At 38.3% G+C, this 19,843-nt stretch overlaps 1 protein-coding gene across 1 annotated transcript in view; it reads right to left on the bottom strand.

Annotated features, from left to right (window-relative positions):
• Positions 1 to 15,830, bottom strand: part of LOC146002117 (larval cuticle protein A2B-like) — a 57,518-nt gene extending 41,688 nt beyond the window's left edge. Inside the window, exon 1 of the mRNA XM_083139835.1 lies at positions 15,715 to 15,830. Coding sequence (XP_082995961.1) covers positions 15,715 to 15,729 — 15 coding nt within the window. The 5' untranslated portion in view covers positions 15,730 to 15,830. The remainder of the gene's footprint in view (positions 1 to 15,714) is intronic.
• Between the last annotated feature and the right edge of the window lie 4,013 nt (positions 15,831 to 19,843).

The following is a 19,843-nucleotide window of genomic DNA, read 5'->3' as shown; positions in this document are numbered from 1 at the left end:
ACCGCTGCGCCATCTGGGGGGGGGGGGGGCAAACATGGTTAGTTTCTGCACTCTGTAGCCTACCATCCAATAAGATTTTAACAAACAAAGGCAAGCCCTCAGCACCCGAACTGAAGGATATGGAGAAGGGTTCTCTTGTTATTGGAGGGGTGTGGAAAATAAAGAGGTCTCGGAGACGGTCCAAACTAGTTAAGGGTTAACTATATAAATAAGGATTCAGTAAAAAAATAAACGGGAGAACTTTGTTGTTTCGAGATGGGTTTATGCGAAAACAAAGTGAAATTTCATCGTCTCGAAAGAGTAAGTGAAACTGACACACTCCTTCAAAGGTCAGCATCTTTTAAGTGTTTTTTTCCCTCCCCGTTGTTTATCACAAGAGGTAATTTCTCCTGCAACACTGCTCGAAAGTTCCCCGCTTGGCGCTGCCCCATTTAACCGCCAGCCTGTGGACGCTCTGTTCTCGAATCGGAGGGCGCGTTCGTCCAGAAGCTCTCGCAATGGCGACGCTTGGAACTGGAAAAACTGGAATTGTGCGATTTGGTTTCCTTTCGTTTCGTGAAATAGCCTCATTGTAAATTCGTGCAGGCTCCGTTGTTTCTTTTCAAGACATTGAAGAATGGAGGCTTTCCTAACCACACACATTCTTCATGCTCTGCTAGTAGGTTCATTAAACAAGATCAGCTGTCAATTTTCTACTCCATAGAATTCCTGCCGGTGGCAAGGGGAATTGCGAAGTAATCAATACAATTGTCTGCCAACAAACAATAAATAAAAATAACTTGAATTGTGCTACACGAGTGAAATGAAAACCTCACAAGTCCAACAAAGATTCTAGGGTAGACTGTATACAGCTCAAATTCACATGAGGCATCAACTGCTATTTACAAAACGGCCTAAATGCTACAACGCTAATCAAGTGAGCTTCAAAACTCCATTTTTGTTATTTTAAAGATGGCGCGTCCTATACACACTTGCACCAGTGAAGACGAGTGGATTCTTGCTCTCTGTCGGCCTAAAACGTACAGAAATTTCTCGGTAAATGAAAATTCAATATCTCTGTGCATGCTCACCACACCAGCAAGTTTACTAATGCAGGGGAAAGTTCGATGATGGCCTCAGTTCGCAGGCAGATGGGTGGAAAAGCCTTCGCAGGCTCATAACTAAACCTCGGATTTTTATGTAATATCAAAATACAAAATATGTACATAAATATGTAACAATAATTTATAAAATATGTACCTAAATATGTATTATCTAAAGGATGTTATAAATGTTACAAGAATTTTTTCGCACGTTGTGTGATGACGTGTTGTTATTTCTTACCGCTAGGGCGGCGCTCGAGCGGGGTCACGTGATGTCGAGCAGCGATTGAGTGATCAGTGCTGCGTCGTCAATAGTCGGTTTGAAGCGTGTTGTGAAGTGTTGCAGAATGCCTTTGTCAATCGAACAAAGAGTGTTCATTGTTGAAACGTACTTCGGATGTAAATCGTTTAAAACTGTAAATGAAAGGTTCACGATAAAATATCCAGAGACAGCTGCTCCTGCGAAAAGTGTTGTGCAGAAATTGATCACGAAATTTAGAGCAACAGGTTCAGTCGCTAACGCCAAACGTAACCGTGTAAAGACAGTTTGTTTGCCGGACAATACTGAACGTGTTCACGAGGCTATGGTAAGGAGTCCACGGAAATCAACTAGACGTCTCTCCTCCCAACTTAACATCAAACGAACGTCATGCCAGAACATGATGCAGCAGTTACATATGCGACCAAAGTAAGAGTGATGCAAGCATTAAAACCTACGGATTACGGACAACGACAACACTATTGCGAATGGTTACTCAGGAATGTTGCTGATGGTTATCTGGATCCTCATCTTTACTTCCACTCAAACGAAGCATGGTTTCACCAATGCGATTGCGGAAATCACACCAAATGAAATGGCAAAAGTTTCCAGAAACATGTTTAGACGTGCTGAGTTGTGTATCGAGGTTCATGGTGAACATTTTCAGCACCTCCTGTGAACTATTGACCTATTGAATGTTCAGTACGTTGTTTTTTCATAATAATACTTTCCTACTCTGTATTGTGTATATACAATAAATGAGTGAATTGTCTGTATGTTGTTTATAAGACATCAGATCTCTTTTAGTTTGGCCACCCTGTATAACTCGCTACGTACAGGAAAGTAGCTTTTTTGTCCACCGATGCAAAGTTTTCTGGGTGCTTTGCCTAAATCTAAAAGCGAGACGAAAATATATAACCAGAAGAGGGTGGGCGTGGGGGAACTCCACTATCTTTCAATAAATAACAGTTCCCATATTATTTTCTTTCTTTCGACTTGGCAGTCAATTTTAGGTGACCGTAATCACTATGCTTCACATTGATTAAAAAATATGACGTCACATGAGATACAAATTTTCTTCATCATATTTCAGAGATCAAAAATACGGATAGGAAAAAATTACCGAAATATGTTCTTTTATGTAACTTAAATTGGCAAGGATGTAAAATATGTAATATCCTGGCAAATTTGTAAAAATATGTAACATAAAACGTATGCAAAATCATGTCAGTTATATCATTCCTTGACATTTTCCTGTTCAAGGTATGTATCTAGAAGGGAATAGAATATGTAATTACATACCAATCCGGGCTCTACTCGTAACTGACTGCACGTGCAAGTCTCCAAAGACTTATTCTTCTTGAGATATACAGGCGTTAACTCAAAGTTGAATATAATATAGTATATGCAGATCAGCAATAGGTCTGTGCTAAAGTGCAGCAAACGTGTGCAACCACATATACAGAAATCTTCTAGATAAAACACAAAAACAAATTAAGTCTTTCATTTTACCCTCCCTTGTAACCATCCTTGCGATAGAAGATACACGAGGCGTATTCGTAAAGTAAGAACCGTTTGCAAATATTGCCGCTGTAGCGATGCAGTCGCGACCGTGTGAGTTCTCGCTGACGTCCTTCATCCGTTAGTTAGCCACAGGCACGCATGGGAGCAGGTCATGCTTTTTCTTCGTAGTTTTCTCAAGGTTTGAAATGTTCAAGAAAATCAATTGGCCCGCCGACTGTGATGTCCGGTCTGTGATTTGTTTTCTCAATGCAAGAATAGTTGAATTCTTGCCTAGAGGACAGACCACCAACAAAGATGCCTGCTGTGACACATTAATCCAACTGCGTCGTGCAATTCAAAACAAAAGACGCGGAATGATTAGCGAAGGCATTGTGTTGCTTCACGACAATGCTCGTTCTCATACGGCTCAACAAACTCAAAATGTCATCACGTCATTCGGCTGGGAACAATTTGTTCATCCGCCCAACAGCCCTGACTTGGCACCAAGTGACTACCATCTCTTTCTTCATCTGAAGAAGAAGTTTCTTGCTGGTCAGCGTGTCGACGAGAATGACGACTTCGAAGCAGCAGTGTATGGATGAATTTCGTCACAGGCGGGAACATTCTATGATGATGGGATACAAGACCTAGGGCCACGCTACGACAAATGCTTGAATAATGGTGGAAACTACGTAGAAAAGTAGTTTAAGGTCTGTAAAATGCAATGCAAATAAAAAAAGGTACGAAACTATTTTACATTATTTTTACACCCTTTCGGTACTTACTTTCCGAATACGCCTCGTATGTTCCATGAGCTAAGCACAAAAATGGAATGCACCCCTGAGTTATTATTTGGTAAGTCTGTCTGTTGGTCTACTAAATATTGCTTTTTATAGCTCTTGTAGTTTTCGAGAAACCGATAGTTAGCTTGTAAAGTTCACCATCCATTAACTGGTGCTTTTTCCTATACTTATTATAACACAACGTTTCGAATTTGCGTTTTTTAAGGCTTATAAGCCCACTTTATGCACAGAAAGCCTAATCGGGATTGGTCATACAGTTTAAAGTGGGATGCAAACCACTATGTGCCTCCACCGGGTACTGAACTGGGAAACTACTTGATTACGCGATCGCGGTGCTTCGAGATAGCACCTCCTCACTCGTCTTCAAGCGAACATTTTTTTTACCGGTGATGAGGACCGAACCTGCGGTAGAACTGTGATTTTACTAGAAATTCTTCTTATATTTATCTGTCTTCATTTTTCTTTGTATGCTAATTTATGATATAATTCATTTTTGAGGAAAGGGGCCTTTATTTCAATCTGTATGTTATCACTTTGGAAGTATACTTTCCATTAGCCATGCTGGAATGTATTCACAGTTAGGTGCAGATTTTCGCTTATGAAAGAATAACATTTATTGCCATACTTATGTGCGAAACACTGTGAACACTTATGCATGAATATGTAGTTCTATCCTTGCCTAAATAAACTCTACGTAGTGGAGAGGCTACAATAATCGAACTGAACTTTAGACAACTCCGACATTACTTTGTAGCGTTTTTCAACTTTATGAATAAAATGTACCCTACACATAATTAGTAGCACAATATCATCACTTCCTATTTGGTCCAGGAGTTCGATACCCGTTGGAGGCACATAGTGGTCCTTATCCTAATTTAAACTGTAGGTCCAGTCCCGATTAGCCTTACTATGGATAAAAGCGGACTTAAAACACCAACTCAACACACAGAAAACTAAATGCATCATATCGATTTATGGACTAAATTGTGTTTTATGGCTTCTTCAAAGAATACGATTCACATTTGATGTATTTGGGTGCATTTTGTATGTCGAAACACCAAAGTGCATCATTTGATTCAAGTAAGGATTTCTTTCAGTCGAGATGCACTTCAATGCATCAGTTGATGTTCCTTGATGCACCTTCCTTATCTTTTGGATGATGCACTTAGACGTTTGGTCTGAGCTACAGAATTTAAGTGCATCATCAAAAAGATGCATTCTGGTGCATCAAAATGCATCAAGGTGTATCAACACGCATTGAAGTGCATCTCGACTGAAAGGAATCCTCACTTGAATCAAATGATGATGGCCTTTGGTGTTCCTTTGACGACATACAAAAATGCACCCAAATGCATCAAATGTGAATCTCATTCTTTAAAGAAGCCATAAAACACACTTTAGTGCATCAATCGATGCATTCTGGTGCATCAATCGATATGATGCATTTTGTTCAAAATACAAATCAAATCAAACATTACTTCTTATCATTTTGAACTTAAGGCACGTAATTTTCACAAGTTTATGCGGAAATTGGAAAGGATAATAATTACATATTGAAGGCAAAATCATTTGATTACTGAAACTGGAGAAGGGAAAGCATCGTCGTAGCCAAATTTTCAGAGGAACCACGACTCCTCTGGCACCATAATAATGTAGATCCTCACGCTTTTAAGTCTGTTTATATCATCAGCATATCGAAAATCCTGACCAAATGTCGCAACACAAGAAGCAAATTATACAGAGGCCTATATCGTTGTGTTGTGCACTATTACGTTCAACGATAAAGGAATGCTGTTCAACAAAACGACTTTCATGCGGTGTTAAACAACAGTCATGCAGTTGGCAATGATTCAAGCAAAAAGTACCAGTAATACTACACCGTGTGACTTCGCACTTCTCGTAATATGATATGAATATTCATGATGTATGTACCGCTAAGACAAGTAAAAGCGTACGTAATACGTTCACGCGATTTGCATTCGTGTAGTAAATGATACCCTCGTCTTTTATAAGTTGGTAGTGTTTTATAGCTAAGCAATTATATTATATAAAGTTGCCGTAGCACCTTCGTTTTTATTTGGCTCTCACTGCGCAGTGGCGGCGATTGGATTTCAAAACTCGGAGGGTGTGGTGCAAAGACAGCTTACTTTACCTTTGTATATAAGGTTTAACATAGTGCGGGGACAGAAGTGGCAAAAATCTGGGAGGGGCAGTTACCCCCCACGCCCCCCTAATCGCCGTCACTGAATTTACAAGGAGAACACGCACGCCTATGATTTTTGATTGGGGAGGGTAATACGTACAGTCACCATCAATAAAAATCAAATTAAGTTTTGAGTTGTTGTTTTAAGTCCACTTTATACGCAGATAGGCTAATCGAGAAGGCAACGACCATTGGGAAGGGCTAATAATTTATTTATTGAATTGAAAATTGTGAGTTCGTCAGCACTTAGGCTATTTTCACCCGTCACATTATACAGCCCCGTGCTCCCCGTGCTTTGCACCACGCCATTAAAATGAAGGTGGAGGATGTGATCAGCACCACACCCGTGGCCGCCTTTAGTCCCACAGAGTTTCCTCCAGGTACACACTTTATACGATTCTGGGTGGGCACCGGAACCGCTTAAACTGGCGGAAAAAATCCTGGTTCTCCCCCACCGAGGGTCGAACTCGGGTCTGTCTCATGGTGGTCAGACGTCCAGCCCCTTACCGTAACTAAAATAAACACGTGTCTTAGGGCTAAAATGCAGTTAGCACACATAATAACACATGACAACTCACATACAGCCCTACAGAGAATTATAGTGGCCGTAGGGCTAGACGCTAGAGCCCCTCTGGCATGAAAAAGCAGTTACCGAGGTGTACTACGTGGAAGTGTGGTTGACATTTGAGTGCCTTATCAGAAGGTCCCTTACACGTCTGGTTTGCGGCAAAAAAATGAAATATATGTTTTACTGTAACGCATTATGTGCGTTGCATAACTCTACGGCGACGAGAGAATTCCAAAAGCATGATTTCAGTAGTAGGTTCGGTCATCGCCGTAGTTATGCAACACACATAACGCATTCCGGGAAACCGATTATTTCAGGATATAGGTGTGTAATTTTTATTGTTGGTGACTGTACTATGTACGTTGTGACACCCCCCCCCCCCATAACTGGAAAATTTTCTTTGCTGTGACCTTCAGTGCTATAATGGTTGTGTGTTTTGTTTTTTTACTTATTTTACGTCGCCTTTTTGACCCTCTATGCTAATAGGGACGATGATAATGAATGATAAATAGAAGAAATTCACGAAAGCAATACAAGTAATTATCCCCACACCGGAACTCGACCCCAGGACTCAACATGCTCGGCCACAGACGTAGCATCAGTTAACCAACTAACTCTCTAGCATTCTTAAACCCGAAGGTTTCAGTCTGCAGCATCACAAGCCTTCTATCTGTTCCTATCTTCGGCATGCAATCTTTTCTATCCTTACCGACTTCCTTCAAGTCTATCTCAACATTAACCCTCCATCTCTTACCATCAGGTTTCCCAACAAGAATCCAGTAAACTCTTCTTTCCTCTCCCATTCATGCTACATGGACTGCCCACCTAAGTATTCTTGATTTAATTATTCTAATAATATCTGGACATAAATACAAACTAGGTAGCATATTTGTCAGTGTTCTGTAACAATTAAAATTTGTTGTGTAAAAATGTATCAGATGTACAACTTTACATAATTCTACTTGAATTTAAATGATTTCATGCAGGAGGACTTTACATCAAACCTTATCTTTCTCTAATTCAAAGCAGTGGAAGAGGCAGAAACTAGTCGAATTCATAATTAGGGATTTTCTTAAATATTGTTGCTCATATAAAATATTTCTTCTAATTGGATGGGATACCGGTTCACTGCGAAACTATTCCTCCCCACATGCTCACAGGTTCTCCACGTTCATGCGAATATGGAATGAATTCGAAATCCAAGAAAAGGAGTCAGCTAGGTGGACGACCAAAGTGATCGACTTTCGATCTCACCATCGAAGTTCCCGTGTTCGACACTAGGTCAATTGCCCCTTCATCAACTGCTTCTCTATTTAAAGCTACATTTTTCTCCTCTTTTTCCTTTACTTTCATTTACATTTTACAGACTTAACTCATAAAAACCTTCATAAAATAACACCGTTTCTCCTCACTATCCTAATCCTAGCTTTACACGTGCCGTACGAGAAACGTACTTACCTGAGGGTGGCCTCGCAGGCCCAAACACTTTTTAATCATTAAAATTAAAATTTTGTTATTTTTGCACTGCTTCCTAGGTTGATTACATATGTGCAGTTATTTATTAATTATAATAATTATAATTATCGTAATTGGTAAGAAATAATAACCAGTTATTGCATCAGTGTCGCACTCATAATTTACCATTCACTAAAACTCACAAAAGGGATAATATTTCTTCATGAATGTTTTTTGTTTAAAGAATTTCAGTTGTTTATTAATTATAACAATTGTTACGAGCCGGAAATAAAATGCTGTGTAATTAGAAACGCCAACAGTCCCCGGGTGATGACAGGTCGCCAAGGAGGGTCTTGGTGGAGGGAGCGAAGCGCGAGGTGTGTTGCGAGTGACAGTGTTAAGTCGGTCCATTTGAAAGGTTTGGGCGAACCCACTGAGGACACCTTCAATGGACCGATACAGCGTCACGTCGGGACTCAGCCGAGGAACCGCGAAGGAAATCAGGTACAGTGGTGACACTTTGAGTTTTATCATTGTCAGTGTATATATCTTGCTGGCTCATGCGTGATCTCCCCCCCCCCCCTCACCTGTGCGATTCTATTAAATATTGGTAAAGAGCAATGGGAGTAATTTATTCCATTCTTTATACACACATCCTCTTGCACCCAAGCAGTTTAAGCCGGCGAACGGCCTAAACTTAACACAATGGCAAAAATTACCACAATTACGAGCGAGACACTGGCATGAGTGTCTCGAATAACACGCATTCAAAGATGGCGCCTGATAGACCCACCTAGTGCATTTTGCCTCCTGTTTACATTACAGATATATTTTTATGTACAGAAGTAATACATAAATATTGGTGCATCCTAGGGAAGAATGTAATTTAATTTCAATTTTTTATGAAAATTTTCAGTTAAAAGAAAATAGAAGTTGTGGATTTGAGAGCGCCCTCCCATTCGGGTAAGCTTGGGCTAACACACTAGAACCTTCCTTTTTAATTAACATACAGGTGCCATTACTTCTATTCAATTGCTAGCATATGTGTGGCTAGAAAAAAACTGGATTGATGTTGCTGTCGACAAACGACAAGCGCGTCAAGGTCAAGCGGTACATGAGTGTACCATAACGTTATATCCTACCTATCGACTGTGTAATTGCCCAGGGTGCGCGGCGCTCAGTTCCGCTATAGCTTGTGGACGAAGTGAACCGTACATCTTTGCTCCGTCGGAAAAATGTTAAGTGTGAAAGTGGAAAAGCATATCAATTTCAGGTTTCTTATAAAACTTGGAAAATCCGCCACAGAAACTTATGGTTTGTTGAAGGAAGTGTACGCAGATTAGTGTTTATCACGCACGCAAGTGTTTGAGTGGTTTCAAAGGTTTAAAGAGGGACGAGAAGTGATCGCAGACGACTCGCGTCTTGTACGGCCTTGCATGTCAAAAGTGGAATCAAACATTGCAAATGTCGGTGAATTGATTCGAAAAGATCGTCCTTGAGTATTCGAACCATTGCAAAATAACCAACGTTATTAGATTACGGTGGTGACGACCCTTCGTGAGCGAGTAAGAAGACGACAACTTGATTTGTGGAAAAGCAAGTCATGGATTCTTCATCAGGGCAATGCTTTTGTCCACACGGCATTGTCATTCAAGGCTTTTGTGGCCAAGCATGGGATCCCAGTGTTAGAACATCCACCCTATTCTCTGGATATCACTCCGTGCGACTTTTTTATTCCCAATGGTCAAATCAGCAGTGAAAGGAACCAGATTTACGACCGTAGAATCTATAAAAACAAAAGCGACGGAGGTCATGAACATGGTTTCAGAAAATGATATCCAGCACTGCTTCCAGAAATGGAAGATTCGTATGGAGCGGTGTATGAATAGCGCAGGGAAGTACTTTGAAGGGGATAATGTTCGTATTGTACAAAATAACCAATAAAAGATTTTGTAGCAACAGTCCGGTTTTTTTCTAGAGCATACCTGTGAACCAAGCTTGTTCCTGGAACTCAGAAACGACGGTGGTCCACCATATCCATAAGACTTTAACCAGATCTGGCTTTAACGCCTCATACATGTATAATTGAAAGTATAAATAAAGAAGTCGGAAAAGAAAAACGGAGGAAACAAAATTCCGCTGATCTGATGCCCTGGTTTATTTTAAAGGCACCACGCGCCTACCCCTGGAGGTTGGACGTCTTTAGAGGTTCCCCGATTTTCATTGCGCCTTCATCAATTTCATGGTAATCTCTCAAGCTCAACGTCGGAACAGCCGAAAATGGCAGAGAAGCCGGGTAAGACTAAATAATAAAATCGAATCAAAGGAAACACCATTCTTGTTGGGAATATCAATGATCCTATGTTGAATTGTTTCTAACGAAAGCGAAATTGATGTCAGTTTGCTTAGAAGTGAACATTGGAATCAGAAGAAAGGCAAAAAATATAATTGACCGATCTGACCTCTTTTCGGTCATATTTATCTCTTAGGAATTTCCTGGCCAGTCACTGCAGTAGAAGTGGTAGACGTTTCATAACTCCTCGTAAATGTAGTAATATTAATAATATTAATGTAAATTTATTTTATTTTAGACGTACATAAATGTATATTTATTTGCAAAATTAGCTATTATCCCCTCCCTCCACCAGATTAAATATAATTGTTTTTTGTACAGAGCAACAGACAAAGTGATAAACATCTCTACGAGTTTGTTTCCTTATCTCTCAAAATGAAGTCTAGACAGCCACAGCTTTAAAAATGTCCGAAAGATGGAAATGTATTTCTCTTTGTATATTTTCTGGATGAAAGTTAAACAAAACGAAGAAGTTAGTGCAAAGATATGGAAAATAGTAGGCATACAATGCTATACCTTATTGCACTTGATAAGCACTTTGCTAGTATGCGTTGTATTTCAAATTTTCACCTTTCAAGACTTTTTCTCGAAAAACAAATTTAAAAAATCTGCTATCTCTACGTTTTAACGAATCAGTAATATATTGTAAATATAGATTATGATTAGGTTATTTTTTTAATGGGGTACATGTACCCCCAAAACATTTACTGACTATTATGAAAAGAAGATGTGAATTTTATTCACATTTTAAAAAGATACATTGAAAAACAATCACATTTGTGACGATAAATTTATATTTATTTTTAATGATTGAAGATAGGAATGAGGCTGAAAATTCATTTTCTCTTGCGAAAGAACTGTCTCAAATATGGGGAATATTTGTCCTAGAATACCCTCTCTCATTGTGTTCATGAGGTAACGTCATTGTCTTGTAACTACCAAGCCCCGAATTCGATTTCGACTTATTTAAAAAGCTAGTTAATCTATTCCCGATAAATGTATTTGTGCTAAACGGTTTTTTATGCTCTTTCTATGTATAAAAGAATGGCTCGAACATTTTTGTTCCTTGCAATGTAATGCTACCGAAACCATTTATAATACTTTTTCATCCCTCCTGCGAGGGGTACGTGACCCCATGCTCTCCCGCTAAATCCACCAATTATCCCGTATGAAAAGTAGACTGAGGATTTTAGGGTGAAGAATTAACATAATTCTTCAACATGCTGAAAAAAAATCACATGATTCCATGCTAAAATACTCCACAGAAAAGATGGTAACTATTTGTAATTCCGTAAATGTAGAAAAATAATTTAAATAACTGAGTTAAAAATAATAAAGTTACATGTCAATCCGTATGATTTGTTAATTCATGCTACAATTGTTGTTAGTTTTTAAAAGCATAAACGCATCTTATTTACACAAATGCACAATGCAGACTTTGTATATTATGATTCAGTTCAGTTACCTTATATCAATAACATGAACAATGTATAATCACGGATATTTATGGATTGTAACAACACCGTTGGCATAATTACAACTCAGAAACTTCCGTGACTGTACTTATTAACTGTCTATTAGTGTTAGTCCCCAGATTCTCAGTAACGGAGTTCACGAAACGAACAAGACAACATTTAAGACTATGCATAGTTATAGACATTTTGAAAATCAGTCAGTTGTTGTGCATTTTGTAATGAGAATTCAATAAAATCAAAAACAATTTGAAAAGTGCGGAAGTTTTCCACTGAATTCCCCCCCTGTAATTATTGTCGCGAGGTACTTTAAGCTAAAAAAATAATATTTTTACTAATATCATGTAATGGTATATGGTATATACCATATGGTATATGGTATATGCTACCTACGTACAAACAGCTATTTCTGCTATATTCTTTTTTATATAAAGTGTCATTACATTTTAAAACAAAGTGTGATCTCCATTACGTGTTTTGTAAATTCCGGGTAAGGAAAGCATTCATATTAAATAGTTTGACCCTGAAATGTGTTTTCACTTTCAGGGTAAAATGAAATTCGTTTTCACTTTCTTTGCATGATGAATGGTGGACGTTTCGAACTATATTCTTATTACTGAACTAGGCATAAAGTTTAAAAACAGTTTGATTCCAATGAAATGCACTGCTACACCATCTGTAAGAAAGAATTGGAGAGCTTTTCGACATAAATGTAATTTTCATGCTACAGTTCTGGACAAGCCTGAAGACACTCGTAAAGCATCTACCTCACACTCTCGAGGCGTCTGGGCACCACATGTCCCTTGGATGTTGTCAGTTCTTGTAGGAACGCCCACGTGGGTATATCATGACCACATTCTCTTCACGGCTTGTCAAGATTGTGATGAGATAAGTTTGCCCGGAACTTTACTAGTGCTACACGCAGAACCAGAAACGTGTCAATTGACACATACATGTTAACTCCAATAACACATTAACGTCAATAAATTGCAAATGATGCACTTTTTGGTGTGTCAAAATACACACAGAAGTGCATAAAAGAGCACATTCATCAGCTGGTGTTCCGTCTAATGCACTAAAAATGCATCAATTGGGAAGATCAGACAAGATCATTTCAAAGATACAAAATTTCAGTTTTAATGCATCAATTGACACAGCTAAATGTCTATTTGTTTGGGTTCTTTGTGTACTATTTCAGTGAAGGGTTGAACCTCGAAACCTTCCCTTTAGGTACGACCTTGCCTCCAACAAAGGTTCTGAATTCAATTCCGGACAAGGGCATGGGCGTTCCATTGTATTTCTACCTTCATCAATTTTATCTGTTGATCACCCTCAATCATCTAATTAGCATCCTGATTAACCGAAAGAGATAGAACAGCGACGAAAGATAAGAAAAATTAAAACCCAACTCTAACTAGGTAAATACCTTCAGGCATTTTTAAACTTAGAGAGTAGGGAAATTGTAAATTACGTATGGAATACGTGCACAATCCTGATAATTTTCGTCAATCATTTTCGACTGATATTCAAATAATAGCAGAAATTCTATGCCGATATACCTTTTCAAATATACTGATTGTCAGCTGGACAATCATTAAAAGAGCTGCAGTTGTTGTAGTATTAATGTTGAGTTAATGCTTCAAGCATATTAATTTTGGTAGACAAATGTTCGCATAAAAATTAATATTTTTAACTCCAGTTTACGTACAGTATGCTATTAATAGTTCGGAAAACTGCATAGTATGGATCTATATAGCATATTTGATACAAATTTAAATAAAGGGTTTTCAAGATATACCGGTTGCATCATAATATATTAAAAATATATAAGGTTTATTGTGAAAAAAATATCTGAAACACAACAATGAGAAAATTTTAAAGTTTTGATTTCATTCGCAAGACTTTTATAAACACGGTCATATAAACACAACGGTAACAACAAAATGTCCAAAACGTCCAAGATTAAAAGCTAGTTTCGCTCACCACTTCTACACCGAGTGAATATTTTTCTATCATATTTATTATATTTCGACTCATATATGCATTCGGACAATAAAGTTGTAACAGTACATCGACATACTCTTGAACTTCCCCGATGGCGCAGTGGTAGCGTCGTCGCTTTGTAATTAAGGGTTCCCGGGTTCGATATCCGGTGGAGGCACATAGTGGTGCGGATCCCACTTTAAACTGTAGGTCCAGTCCCTATTAGCCTTACTGTGCATAAAGTGGACTTAAAACGCCAAATCAATCAATCGACATACTCTTAGGATATGTAGTGAAGAATATAAAATTGAACCACGTTCATTGACACTTATTGGCTTTTTCTAAAATTTTGAGACGGTGTCTAGACAATGGGAATAAATTATTATAATGAAATTGGTGAATGATTGATTGATTTGCTTTATTTTACTTCGCTTTTGTGCCACTTTTGGCTAATTTGCGAAGCTGGGGATGAAATTGACGAATGGACACTCACAAACATCTATGCCCTGGCCGGGATTCTATTCCGGGACCTCTGGCGTCGTAGCGCGCACTCTGCCACGGGGCCCGGAAAATTGATGAATGAAATGTACACAAAGGAATATCAAAGTCCAGGCTGCGACTCAAACCTTTATGTTTCGCCAGCGAGATTATGAGCTGTCCAAATTAACTGCTCAGGCACTGGGATGTTTTGCTAGTTGATTTCTTGTTTCGACACCACGAGGCTTCGAAAAAAAGTTGTTTTCGATCCTATATGTATGCAACCACGTGGTACACTTGCATATTTTTTTCTGTTGGATAAGATTATAATAGACATATATGCTATGGGAAGAATATCATGTCGACGATCCTCCTTGAGGGTGAAGACAATGAAGTCTCTTCTCTTATAGATTTATCATCACATGGGCCTCCCAGATAACGTAGTGGTAATGTCGTTTCCTTTTAATGAAGAGGTCCCGGGTTCGATTCCCGGTGACAAAGTTGTTCGAATCACACCTTAAACTGCACGTCCAGTCCCTTATTGGCTGGTCTTTGCATGAAGTTTAATTAAAACAAAAATCAATCAATCAATCATATAGAGTTCTCTATCAAATGTTTCGGAGAATTTCATTGTCATGGACTAAGTTACAGAACCACAGCAAGTATAGTTTAATTAAATGGTAGAATATGCTTGCACTATTTTTGGAAATATCTATGTCTGTCGCGCAGTGGTTGATATAACACCTTGAGAAACGAAAAATTAACACATGCTAACGGAGAAACACATTTGTGTATTTCTTCTAATTTCATGAGATTTTCTGCTTCTTTAGGCTATTCACGACAAGAATTTTCAAATTGGAACTGGCAAAGAAACACACATGTGCAGGACAACGTTCTAACATGTAACTTTAGTTGATGATATCGAAAGGCGATCATTTATTTTGCATCCTTTCATCAATTCATTCTCAATGTATCGATTTTCATAATGAACTCTAATTTCTACATAATTTAAGTAAAGTACAATGTAATATACGGTGATGCCTGATACTCGGAAAGAAGGAGGAGCACAAAAAACTTTAACAATAACTAAGCCACAAAAAGTCGCGAGAGTCTGCACAGGGAATTATAAAACACCCTGTATAATGAATTGATAAGAATGGAATTAGAGAAAGAACGGAATGAGCAAAGTCAGACATAGAATTAATTATTGCTGTCATGCAAATTTGACGTAAACTTGACACTATAAATAAAGACTAAATTAAGTGAAAATAGTGTACATCCTAATGTAGAAAAACTCAAACCGTTGGTTTATATTACAGTACATGTTTTCACTTCTCAATAACTTATAGTATGCAGTAGACCTTCTAAAGTTCTCTGGTTAACGGCTTCGAGACGAAGTATAAGAAATTGATTAAGTCCTCGGTTCGAAATTTTCTCACCTCAACACAAGTGAAGTTTTAACATGAAGTAATATAAAGAACAACACTCGCACAAAAGAGCACCGTACGCATGAGAATCACACATGACACCTTACATGACACAAGAGCTGGACTCACCTTCGGTAGTATCATGCTTCTCGTATGTTGATGAGCAGCGGATGGGAAACCAGTGCCCTTGAAAAGAGCCAGATAGAAATTGCAAGTCGCGCACTCTCTCCAGGAGAGTTTTATATACGTGCGAGATAGCTGCAGACTCACTCTCCCTCTTGCCGTGAAGATGTTTTGAGGACAGCCCAGGAGCTATTAGGAAGAGTTGGAGGAGAGGTGGACGGTGGTGGGGACAGGAAGTGAACCAGAAGCTGGTTGTTGTCGAGAGAGTAAAAATCCTCCACTACAAGCGATTCGTTCTCATCATTACGAGACCGACTCTGAAGAAAATGAGACTTCGAACCTGGAAGACATCCATTTGAAATGACAGCGATGCAGTAAAGGTCTCTTTGGCCCAGTGGGCTGGTTAAACTGGTGTTAACAAGGGCACATCCAGATGCGCAGACAACAAGGTCTATGTGTCACCGTTGCAGAGGGGTATTTCTGGATATTTGCTGCTTTCTATAATCCAAACTGGATTGTCATTTGTCCGAATGTTGCTCCACGTGACTCATTATGCCAATTAAATAGGGAAGAGAAGTAAAAATTCATGAAAATAATATTCAGGAGGACTACTTGTAAGTAGCGACTGGTGACTGGACACTACTACCGTTCCTTTTTAGGCAACCACTACTTCAACTTGCAAGGTACAGTCACCGGCAATACAAATTGGACACCTAGATCCTGAAGCACTCGTTTTCCTGCAATGCGTTATTTGCTATTGAAATTTACTTATCACCGTACAGTTATGCAACACACATAGCACCTTGCAGGGAAACAAATATTTCAGGATCTAGGTGCACCATTTTTATGCCGATGACGGTACATTACTTTATAACCTTCACAGTGTGCAGTAACCGTTGAGTATGATCTTTACATTACGTTAATGAGAATTGGAAACAAGTAACATACAGCCAATGGATTCATTTTCCCTACATTAGTATTTTACACCATTTTCTCTTAATTTAGTCTTAATGATAGTACATAGTTTACGTCAAATTTGCATGACCGCAACTGTTAATTGTATGTCTGATTTACTCTTTCGATTACTTTTCTTATTCAATTCTAATCAATTCATTATACAGGTTGTTTCATAATTACCTCCGAGATTTCATAATTTTGTTGCTCAGAGGCCAGCTCACCCACGAGGCTGAGAGCATGTCAGCGAGAAGAGTAAGTTTTTAACCCACCTTACAAATGTTTGACAGGTCCTCCTTTGGTGAATCGACAAACGTAAAACGAACAGATAGTGCTGGACCATCGCCTGAGACTGTGGACAGCATACAAGCAATATTACAGAATTGACATCACCGAGGGAGAGCATATCTAACATTTGTAAGGTTGTTTAAAGGCTTCCGTATTTACTCCCTTCATTGACATGATCTCATTCCCGTGTGAGAGTTGGCCCCTAAGCAACCGATTTACAAAATCCCGGAGGGAATTATGAAACACCCTGTCTTTTGGATATGTTCCGTCACCTCTGTATTACCTCAGGTTAATTGGGACAATAAGATTACATAATTATTAGAAAAATTAGTCAACCATGCTGTAACCAAAAGCTTTTGAAATCAAATTGATCATTCAAGTCAACAAGTTTTATCCATTTTTCAACAACTTTTAATTATAATAGTGTAATGAATTTAAATACAATATTTTAAATAAAGAACACAAAAGTCTAATAATAGGAAAAGTAATAACAATTTATATTTTCATTATAAAATAATTCATTGAAGTTAAAACTCTGGTCGTGTGAGCAATTAGCTAGGCTCTTTACTCCCGTAAGTAATGACCATAATCCCCTCTAAATAAAATAGTGCAATATAATAATAACTAATTATTATATCTGTAGACCTAGAATACAGACTCCTCGATGGCGGAGTTGTAACTTCGTCGTCTTCAAGGTGCCCCGGGTTTGATACCCAACTTTAAATATATTAGCCTATCTGGATAAAGTGAACTTAAAAAAAATCAAATCACAGATCTGGAATACAAGGTATAGAAGAAATTCATGTGAAGTATGGAGTTATATTGAGCTGTATAAATTATAAAAATATAATAAAAAATTCGTCTCGATTACATATGAAAACCCAATATTTTAGATTCAAACAAATTACAGTAAAAATACAGTAATATACATTTTTGAATGTATAAAATTGTGTAGAAAATTTCGTAACACATTTCACACTCGTAAATAACGACAATTTATGTAAGGTAATCTAGTACACAAGAATTGGAAATGCATTACATTGATATAAAATCTCTGACAATAAAGTTTCGGTGGAATGCATATTTTACTGTCCTTCCAAGTAATACTTGTCGAAGGTAAAGCACTTCTCAGAACTAGTGTATAGGTCCTGGAAACTCTTGGTACTGTTCAGCTCCCTCGTCACTTGGCGTTGAATATCGATAAAGGTAGAAAATAGTTAGTATGAGTCAGACGTGACAACCAAATCCTTGTCCAGAAACCGCTGCAGAACTAAGGCCGTGCGAGGCCGGGCATTGTCATGGAGAAGAAACCAAGATCCTCGCTGTGCGCACCCGACGGATCCGTTGGAGTAAACACTGCTTACCTTCGGCGTAGGTAGCGATATTCAGTGTGGTCTCCTCATGGAGATATTGCTGATCATTTTCCTATATTCGACTAAACCCTCGGTAGTAGACAACCATCTCACTCTACACGTCATCGCTTGCTGCCTTGTTTCGTTACGTAGTGGCCTCTCATATGCTCAACGAGTAGTTCGTGCAATGTTAGCACGGCGGGGGATATCAGTTACTTTCTCAGTAAATTTTGATAAAATATACAGAGCCTTTTTAAATAAATAATCTCTTAGAGCTAGTGTCTGTTTATTTTTCGAGCTAATTACTTTAGTATTAGGCAAATTTTATAAAACCTGATTCCAGCATTTAGTGGTGTGTTGTTCGTTATTTTAAACTTATTTTGTTTTTAATGATAATCATTGTTACTTCTTGTGTTTAAGTATAGATAATATTATTTTTGGACATATCCAGTGCTGGGGGTAATCTATAAACCGTAGTGCGGTTGGGGGAGGGGGAGGAATGAGCAAGACTTTAAGTGGCCATTGCCATATGCTTCATATACTCAAATATGTGTATGTAAGCGTAGTTATTTATCCAGCATAGCAGAGCAGAGAAGAAAAGACCACCTAATATTGTAAGATCGAAGGACTTTTTTATTCATTTTGAGTTGACTTACGTGCATTAGCTTTCGGTTAATAACTTCTGATAAATGTTCCATACCATAACCTAAGTATGAATTTCCTTCTAACCGCCAGTTCCTTTTGTTCCCCAGTTCTGTAGTGTGGAACTAGGGCAACTACTTGAGACTATTCTGTACGTAAATATGTTAAGAGGTGAAACGTGATGAACAACACGATGGACCAAGGGACGAAAATCTCCTGCATAGAACGAATTTACTATTTGGGAAACATCAAACCTGATTTGCTTACTTAACAATCACTGCATACCCAACCCAACTCAGGACGTACTGAAAACAGAAATTACAGAAATATTATCAAACAGATATTGGTCCATTATTCCCAGCTCAATTGTTGTCTTTCTAAATACGAGCTCTCAAAAGTGACATATCAAAAGTTTCATCTGCATTTTATTTGGTAAAACTTCTGTATGAGAAGTACAATACAATTCTAAATTTGCTTTTCGGAAGTATAGTAATAAAATATAGTAAGTATAGTAATATGGCGGAGTAGTTAGCGCAGGACGATACTACGCCAGGGGTGTCGCGTTTGAATCACGGTTTGAGTCTTCCTTCATTAATTTAATCCTGTCATCACTCATCCTCACCGTCACGATTAGCTAAAAGTGCCAGAAAAACAATGCTAAGTAACAAAATTCAAATCTTTCCGGACACACTTACCCGCACACAAAATAATATATACACACACTGAAGAGAAACTGAATAACAATAAAATCTTTGACATTCCTTTGACAAGTACGTGTATTTTAAATAGGATGGCGTTATTTGAGGGAGGCTCTAAAATTTGAAGATCCTGCAGATCCGGAACTGGACACATTACTAGCATTTAAAATATTTAAGATAAGTTTATGTACGTACATAGTC

Source organism: Lepisma saccharinum, chromosome 18 (genome assembly GCF_977018435.1).
Source record: "Lepisma saccharinum chromosome 18, izLepSacc3.1, whole genome shotgun sequence".
NCBI classification, from domain to species: domain Eukaryota; kingdom Metazoa; phylum Arthropoda; class Insecta; order Zygentoma; family Lepismatidae; genus Lepisma; species Lepisma saccharinum.
The sequence above is the reverse complement of the archived record's forward strand: the minus strand, read 5'-3'. Positions and strand labels throughout refer to the sequence as shown.